Below are 8,873 nucleotides of genomic sequence, written 5' to 3' on the forward strand. Positions count from 1 at the left end.
CTCGAGCGCCTTTCCTTATCCAATGTTGCAGATCAGTCTAGTTTGCTCTGGGTACCTCTGAAAATTGCGTACGTTTTGGGCGGCTTGGCGTTGTACGTGTTGCATCGTGAGTACATTGTGTACGTCGAACTGCGCCAACGGTATTTGCGCGCTCCCACAGCACAGAATTATTCTGTCCTCGTGCGCGATATCCCCCAACCTATGGATTGCGATGCACTGTTGTCTTACCTACGTAATCTGCTAGGCGAAGACGTAGCTGCCGTCCATTGTGTAAACCGTCATCGACGCGCGCGCTACGACCGGTTGACAAGGCGCAAAGACGCAGCATTATTGCGTCTTGCACGGGCAGAGAATGAATTGCAGGCAACCGGTGGCTTGCATCGTCCCGTCCACAGAGACTTTTGTCATGTGTTTGGTGCCCCCTTTCGCTTGCTTCCGGCGTGGGGACCTCACATCGACACGATCGGAGCCATGGAAAATGAGATAGGGCAGTGCAATCGACTGTTATCTTTAGTCAGGGACGAGCGCGAGGCGCTTGAAAGCCTTGAAAGTCAAGTACATGCCTGTATTTTGACCCTAGGCTCAGTACGTGTCGCCACTGCGTCGAAGACCATCCCTTTTCAGCCCCGTACCGAGTATTTCTCTGCCAGCGAGGCTCCTGCTCCCGCACAGCTCCTGTGGCAACACATTTGCTCTTCTCAACGGGAGCGCTATATTCGAAACGTGCTTGTATGGTCGATAGTAGCTGCGGCCATACTTGGCTACACTGTACCTGTGGCCTTTGCCTCCTCCTTGGCGAATTTGACCGCCCTCTCACGTACCCAGGCATTCACCTGGTTGAGGCCTTTGGTGGATGCCAGCCCGGCCTTGACAGCCTTCATCCAAGGCTTCTTGCCGCCGCTCATCGTGGTTTATCTACTCAGTCTTGTTCCCTCTTTTATGAAAGCTTTGAGTCGGAGCCAGCACCTTGTTTCCGACGTCGAGTGCGAGAACGCGGCCATCTACAAAGTTTTCCTCTTCGCGCTCTTTGACATATTTTTGGCATATACCATCGCGGGCTCCTTTTTGTCCAAAATTCAGCAAGTGATCGATCTCGCCGAAAATCCAGCACAAGTTTCAAACCTTTTCGCAACGACGCTGCCCGCGCAGTCCACCTTTTTCATGACGTATATCGCCCTCGCAGCTCTGAGTGGGCTACCTGGAGAGCTTTCACGTCTCGGCGCACTTGTCATGATAAGCCTAAAAAAGAGATTTTCGCGTGGAAGTCGTAGTCTCTGGGATGAGCTGAATTTGTTGACTCAACCCATGGGCCTGCACGAGCTGTATAACTTACCCCTCGTAGTTTTCCTGGCGCTTGTCACCTATTCTACCGTGGCACCTCTCGTTTCACTTTTTGCGCTTCTGTTCTTTGCACTTGCCTACCCCGTCTACGTGCATCAACTCATGTATGTGTATCAACCGACCTCCCACACCGGTGGTACGCAATGGCCAATTGTCTCTGGCTGCTGCGTTGCGGCATTACTGCTGCAGCAGGTGCTCCTTCTTGGTATCTTCAGCATTAAAAGAGGATTCGCCCAAGCTGCACTGCTTTTGCCATTGCTGGTGGTCACTGTCACGTTAGGCTTGTACCATCATTCCATGTATACACCCGTGGCGGCAGTTGCCACCCTTGAGAGCTTGGCCTCTACTGACATTGCGGAATATGGCCCCACCTCTTGGACGGCTTTAAAGCAAGCTTACTCACCGTACTCGGATAAGGGGCAGACGAACGACGTATCGAAAGCAAGGCTCTATCTGTGGACTGAGCCATACGGCGTACTGACTCAAGGTGTGTTTAGTGAAGGGCAGAGAGTGCCGGTGTCGGCTATCAACACGATCCCTGAGGAGGAGTTGTCGGGTACTGACAGTGCAGAACAAGGTCTGAAGCGGGCTCAAAACGCATCAATGGACTATGGAACTCTAGCAGGCGAGGATTCCGTTGTTGACACCAAACGAGATGTATAAAACATAGCCTTTTGTCCAGACAGGAGAGCTCTGGTGAGCGAATCTCCTTGCGTTTGTTATGCGTAAATGAAACGTCTTTGAAGACGAAGAAGTGATCAAATTGTGAAAAGACAAAGACTGTGCAGATTGTGCAGATAAGGTGGATCAATGTATACTGTAAGGGGTATCTCGAAGAACAGTGTACGAAATAATAGGGAAAATAATTAATACGCTTCCTCATTCACGAATAAAGAGAGAATGTCGTCGGATGGGATAGCTTTATTCGGCAACCTACGGAGCGAGTAAGAATGTATTTTTTGATGGCACAAAAGTACTACTACAATGCTAACTGATGTCCACCTTCTTCGGTCCCGTAAGCAGAGGACTTTGTGAAGTTATGAAGAGGGATGTGGCTTCCGTGTACAACACTGCCTCGTCCTTAGCATCTCGAATCTCTGCTCGTAGGAAAACCTTGCGTCCTTCAAACCGCTCCACTCGGGCCAAGACCTTGATCTCGGTGCCACAAATGATCGGCCTCTTGTAATTGATTGTGAGGTTGGCAGTGAAGCCATTACCTTTCTATTTGGCGTTATAAAGTGCGGGCATATATGAGTACCAACGCGTCACTCCGACAACCCTCCAACTGTATATCCACACATCAGTCTTAGTCACGCGGCTTAAACATTTGGTGCCTGCACCACGGTTGTTGAGCCGATATAATTGTGACTACCCTCCGAAAGATTGCATAGCATCCCGGGAGCCCCTTACATTGGCAGCGAAGAATGCCACGCCCATAGTGTTGTCGAGTAAGGCGGCTATAGAGCCTCCATGGATTATATCCGGATGCCCGCTGAGAAGCTTCCCGAGGCGAGCAAATGCTACGATAGAATCGTCACGCCTATCTTTGTACACCTCGTAGCCCTCTATCTTTTCCTTGCCTCGAAGCGTTTCATGAATAAGATGGTACTGCCCCAACCCCCAAAAAATAAGAGATGCTTACCATGTGAGCGGTACATCCCGAGCAAAAGAAAGCCGGACAAAAAACAAAGATTGGAAAAAAAAACGATCAGATCGGTGTACAAACCTGTAAAAACTCAGGATAAGCTCTATGAAGTTTTGTGTCCACTCGATCATGATAATTGGACGCAAAAGTGACCGTGTAGGGGGCAGTCACTGGGGCGCCGCCTCCTACATTGTTCACCTCCTGCGGAGACTTTACTTCATCACAGCTAGCCCCTGCTGTATGCCCAGCGATGAATGCCGCACCGACGAATGATCCTGCTACTACCGTTTTCAACAAGATCGAGAAGGATGAGTTTTGCGTCCCGCACGTTGCAGGGTTCGGCTCCTGATGGCTGAGTGCTCGGGCCGGGGCAAGGAACAATGGAAACAATGCAGGCAAACGATGTGGCTTCCGAGTACCAATAAAGGCGACACTAATAGTCGCATGCACTGATTTACAGGCGCAACATAGCATTTTCACCCTTATCCAGATCCTGTGATTGATTGAGCGTATGAAAATAATGTAATTTTAGATGATTGCCGGTGCAGCACTCGCTACGACATCGCTTTGAAGGAACAGGAAACGTCACGAACAAACTAGGGGGCGAGGGCGTGCGGCCCGACTGACGGAGACCGCGATAGCCTAACTTGATACTTATCGGGTAATAAGAAGGATGGAGCCTCGTAGAGTCGTCCTACAGATGAGCATTGAGATCGGTTCTACCGCGTATATTCGTTAGTTTAGGACGCATCCAGAGAGCGCGAATTGGCACGATCCGAGGGAAAGATCCCGGGACAGTCTCATGCATGTATCTCATAAACTCTGCAGGTGTAAGGACGAGACGTCACAAGCAACTGCATGTGAAGGTTTAAAGGAGATTCCGGGTCGTAGTCTGGGTAGATTTTCTCCCGGCTAGGTGTTCAAGAAACTATGACCACGCGAGGAGAGAGCAGTTGTCGTGGGAGCCCCACCAGTGGCACGTGTATATGCAACCTCCATGATCCTGCCGGCCCAGAGGAGCCTACCATTTGTCCTCATCAACGGACAGGGACGCAGACGTCGAGAAGACACAATGGCAAAGAGCCGAGAAGAAGAAAATGGTCCTGGACATCATGGCTAGTGCAATCATCGAATGCCCCTTCGACCTCCTCACCTCCACTTCCAACGTCTCCACCGCCTCTCTCTTCCCCGAAGACGAGGCGAAGACGGCATTCTCCATCACTGCTGCCGCCAACTTTCTTTCCTGCGTCAGAGATTTTCTCCATCAAAGCGGCTTTTCGGTCCTGGTTCCCTTCATCGACGTCGTCTTTTTCTGGATCGTCGTTGTTGGCCCAAATGCCCCTCAAAGTGGTAGCTTTCCTCGCTTTTGCTCGACGTCGGCCCTATTTTTCGCTTTTGGGCTTATTGACAATCTTGTTCGCCATAGGTCACATGTGTTCGTGGTGGTGGGAGAGAGGAAGTAAGCATGGCTTCCCCTCGGCTGGTTCCTGGTCCCACGGCCGTTACCACGATCACGTGAGCCGGCTCCGTCCCGAAGACAGCGAATATCGAGCCCTGGCTTCCCTGCATCCCTGGACAGCTGCTTCTGTAATGGAGACGTATTGTCCGGTCTTCAATGCCTCCTTGCTGCCGCCTGACATTTTCGAACGTCGAATTTATATTGCGGCAAACTTGAAGGACAACGAGGGGATCATGGCCAATATGATCGAGCAGCTTACTCTCTTAGCCTCTCTTTATCCCGATCCTGGCGCACATTTATTCGTCTCGATATATGAGAGCGGTTCCACGGATGCAACGTGCCGATGGCTTGGTCTGCTGCAGGATGAGCTAAGGGAGATGGGCGTGCCATCGGAAGTGGTTGCGGGGGGGGAGAAGCGGAGGGTGGGTGAGGAAGACAGGATTCAGTTTCTGGCACGGATGCGCAACGAGGCAATGGGACCTTTGTATCGGATGCATTTAAAAGAGGGAGAAATCGGGGCAGAAAGGGGTGGGAGTAGCAGTCAGGCGACGAAGGGCGCGGGATGGGGGAGAAGGCTGGCAGGAGAAGGAAGTCCAAGAAGAGACGCGGGCCGAATGAGAAACGGTATCGAGATCAGTATGGGCAGCAACGATATACGTGAGATGGAGGCTTATGAATCAAGCGAGGCAAGAGGATCGACGCGTCCGCCGTTGGGGTCGAAAGTTGGCGACGGGGATCATTCTGAGGCTCTGCAGGGATTGGGGCCTAGCACCCGCGCTATCAGGACACTCGTAGTGGATCAAGGGGGGCGCGAAAACCGCCATGACCGATTCGATCACGTGGTGTTCCTAAATGATGTGTATTTCTGTGCCTACGAGATTCTTCGTCTCCTTCTCTACAACGCCGACTTGGCCTGTGGCCTGGACTTCTTCTTGGAGCCATTTCCGGACCTGCACCCAGATACTGCGGCTGTGCGCAAAGAGCTGACTTTCTACGACCTATGGGTGGCGCGCGACGAGGAGGGACAGCGATTCCAGTGGGCCCAGCCTTTCGTGAAGCACGTGCGAGGGCAGTCTCGGCAGGATGCGGAGGGAGATGCCGAATACGAGGAGGCTTTCCCCGTTTTTTGCTGCTGGAATGGTCTCGCGGTCCTTGATGCCGCGCCTTTCTACCGTGGCCTGCGGTTCCGCTCGGTCCGGCCTGGAGAGGGTGTGATTTCGGAATGTAGCAACCTCTGCACCGACCTGTGGGCGAACGGGCATAGGAAGGTCGTGCTGGACCCTCAGGTCAAGCTGGCGTACGACGAGCCTACCTACGAGCAGCTGCATGCTCTCAAGCCGCCTCGGTATCCTAGTTTGTACCGAGTGGACCGAGAGATTGAAAGAGTGGTGGAGGCGCCGAGGGCTGTAGACACTTGCTTCTTGGAGACTGGCCGGCGGAAACTGGGGGCGATGGTCAGGTTCGAAGAATGTGCTGCGAGACCTTTGGAGGAGGTGTTGGCGCAGGCAGTGAGACTAGAGGAGTTATGCTACGATACTAGACACATACGTGACATAAATACAGATGCTGAGGGAGATGGGCGGCGCGAGGAGATGGACGTGGATATGGAAGACAGGCCCCGTTCTTCGCGGGAGCGTGGTGGAGCCGCAGCGGTCCGACAACCCAATACCATTCCTCGGAATCTGCTGCAGCTTGCCCCTTTTCCTGTTCGAGATGCATCATTTTTTTTATCACGAATAGCGGGCTGGCTTTCTGTCTCTTCACGGCAATTCCTCTTCAGGTAAGATTCTTGGAAGCGCTGCCTATCCACTCAAATCGCATTCTGCAAATTGAAATTACCCCCTATTGCCGTCTTCTCATTATGCTCATACATCTCTCTGCCCGTCTATCGCTCAGCAGTAAGCGCGAGCGTCGGCGCATCCAGGCACATCGACAGCGAGATAAAGACGCGGGTCTGCACGGGTGGCGGGCGGCTTGGGCGGAATGGACGCGTCTTCACGTCTCCCCTCGCTGGAGGGTGATGCTATACGATGAGCAAGAGGCTCGCGCTGTAATGCATGCACATTTCCCGCTCACAGGGCCAGTGCTTGCACGCTTGGAAGAAAGAGGAGAGTGGAGAATCTGGCGCACCCTTACGGCCCTGGCTTTACTCTATCATCACGGCGGGGTTCTAGTTCCCGCTGGGCAGAAGGAGCATTATACTGATGGTGTTTGGATAAGTCCTCGGCGATCGATGGATTGCCTGTGGGGAGTCGATGGTAAAGAGATCAGCCGCGAAGTGGTAAGCTTGGCATTTTTACCCTATAAAGCTCTTGAGGATAAGATTCCTGAAAGAAGCGAGTTAAAGAGGGCTCAAGGCCCATCACGGATGGAAAGAGATCGTCCAGATGAAACTTCCACCAGGCAAGGAGCTGGAAGTGATCTTGTCCCCCCAGAAGAGCACGCTACGTGGTTGTCCCTCGCTCCCTGGCCATCTTTATGGAACAACACAACGCCTCTCGCTCCCCTGTCGACTTTTGCTGCATTTCCTGCAGCAGTCGCTTCTGAACCTTACGCTGCTTTCGCTCCCCTTTTTCCCGGAATACTTGTGGCCCCCCGGCACGACCCAGGCGTGGAAGCTCTGATTCAAGCACTGTTTTTTTCCACACAAGCACTTGATGGCCTGCAAGGCACCACCATCAGCTCTAATCTACGTAGAGGTGATCACGAAGCAGAGATTGGACACAAGAAGCCTCGCTCAGGTGTTGTGAGGCACTCGAATGATAGAGTGCATTCTTAGAAGAAAGACATGATGATAAGGGAAGATGGATCTATAAGGTGCAATTCCAAAGATTCATTTCAGCGTGTACAGACAAAAGACAATCACATAAGACAACCATGAAAGGAAAGAGAAATACCCTCATATGCTGTAACGGTTGTTTTCGAGTAAACATCAGCTACTCTTATCATAGCTCCTTTTTCATATGAAAAACTGTTCGGGAGACGCCCAACGCGCTGACGGTGGCGTGGTTGTTGGCGTTGCTGATGACGTTTGGAGGTCAGCACACAAGGTTAGGGGTTATTGTGAGGATACAAAGCAATGTCGAAAGAAGCCCAACAAACGCCACCACAAAAGTTTCGAGCATCCGGTACTTATACAAAAGAGAACTTCAAGGAAACTCTCATGGAAAGTGAGCAAAACAAAAATAGCCATGTTGCCTGAAGTCCCGATTCCCCGGTCAGATGGACATGGAAGCGTGAGTATCTGATTCCATCCAGGTGACTAATCTCATGCACAGCCTACTTTCTAAAGGTAGCGAGCCGAGAAAAGGTCGCACGTTTCCGTCCTTTATATATCCATAGAGAAAGCCATATTTTGGGGGGCTACGTCATAAATCGGGGGCCTACACTCGTTGTCGGAAAAATATTTCTTTCATTAGCTATTTCATAGCTACACATGCGAACTGGACGTACATCAAATCTTACTGTCCCCTTTCCGCTTGAATGCCTCCGCGCTCTTAATTTCTGATCGCGCCCTTGACATTCTTCAGATTAAAGTGTTGAAGTGTTGATCGCCTCTATGGCCGCACTTAGCTTGGAGGGAGAAATGGGTTCCTTTTGGTATTGATGAAGCCAGAAATGTATATTGCATTCAATTACGAAAAGAAGGATTCAGAGATCTCGTGTAGTTTTGTGTAATCTGACACTGCAAAATCTTGCATCACATCTACTCTTTTGTTTAAAGTGCTCAAATTCTGATATGTCTGTGGCCTTATTCCTTAAATACGGCTACGCCACTGTCCATTTTTCGGGTTTGAGTATCATTCACAAATTGACAATATCCAGGGTCTCTCGTTTTGTGGGTGTTAAAGTAGTCGGATTGCCCTTAATGAAAGTTTAGCAGCGAGCTCATCAGAGGTTTAGGGACGATCCCGGGAAAGTGTTGGGTCGTTCCCAATTGAGAACCCATCGAAGAGTTCAGAGGCAACAAGACAAGAACTGTGCAGCCCTAGATCGCGATTGTTTATTAGATCTTGTAGCGCGCATGCGATAGCCAATAAAATACGCCAAAGCCTTTGGCAATAGTCCCACACTCAACCCACCGCCCCGAGTATGGTAATGACCATACGGATCGACGGTACCCACAGGGAGCAGAAAGGCACAGAGAAATACCAAATAGCTCAAACTATGACAACCCCTACTTCCCGCGAGGGAAAATGTATACTCCCCTGGGTGCATCCCGCCGCGTGGTATTGCGGCTCGGCTCGGCCGGAGCGCGACCCAACATGCGCTATTCCGCCTGTATATCGAGAAACATCCATCTCTCACTTATAGCGTGACACGATATTTTTAACATGGTTTCGAGTGAATCTCATCACAGCTCACCTGAGTGGTGATGCGAATAAACAAACAAATGCCACTGTGGATAACCCAATATCCAATTGCTTC

The 8,873-nt window shown here is 51.2% G+C and overlaps 2 protein-coding genes across 2 annotated transcripts; one reads left to right on the top strand and one right to left on the bottom strand.

Annotated features, from left to right (window-relative positions):
- Positions 1 to 2,220: 2,220 nt before the first annotated feature.
- NGA_0706200 (thioesterase superfamily member 4) lies at positions 2,221 to 3,487 on the bottom strand. Its single transcript, XM_005852706.1, has 3 exons — positions 3,068 to 3,487; positions 2,752 to 2,949; positions 2,221 to 2,562 (listed from the first exon to the last, which is right to left on the bottom strand). Exons 1-3 carry the CDS (start codon positions 3,458 to 3,460, stop codon positions 2,329 to 2,331), a joined length of 825 nt encoding a protein of 274 aa, XP_005852768.1. The 5' UTR covers positions 3,461 to 3,487; the 3' UTR covers positions 2,221 to 2,328.
- A 1,572-nt stretch (positions 3,488 to 5,059) lies between these two features.
- On the top strand, positions 5,060 to 6,494 carry NGA_0706300 (capsular associated protein; the record flags this gene model as incomplete). The annotated part of the gene is made up of 3 exons (XM_005852707.1): positions 5,060 to 6,151; positions 6,186 to 6,225; positions 6,345 to 6,494. The coding sequence occupies 3 exons, from the start codon at positions 5,060 to 5,062 to the stop codon at positions 6,464 to 6,466; spliced, it is 1,254 nt and encodes a 417-aa protein (XP_005852769.1). The 3' UTR covers positions 6,467 to 6,494.
- Between the last annotated feature and the right edge of the window lie 2,379 nt (positions 6,495 to 8,873).

This window comes from Nannochloropsis gaditana (assembly GCF_000240725.1).
Source record: "Nannochloropsis gaditana CCMP526 unplaced genomic scaffold scaffold1000, whole genome shotgun sequence".
Lineage (NCBI taxonomy): Eukaryota > Eustigmatophyceae > Eustigmatales > Monodopsidaceae > Microchloropsis > Microchloropsis gaditana.

Excerpts from the sequence above, each read along its gene's own strand:
- NGA_0706200 (XM_005852706.1), bottom strand. The coding sequence starts at position 3,460 with ATGCTATGTTGCGCCTGTAAATCAGTGCATGCGACTATTAGTGTCGCC. Across the intron at positions 2,950-3,067 it reads CTTATCCTGAGTTTTTACAG|TACCATCTTATTCATGAAAC; the intron begins GTTTGTACACCG and ends GGGTTGGGGCAG. Across the intron at positions 2,563-2,751 it reads TGGCATTCTTCGCTGCCAAT|AAAGGTAATGGCTTCACTGC; the intron begins GTAAGGGGCTCC and ends AACGCCAAATAG.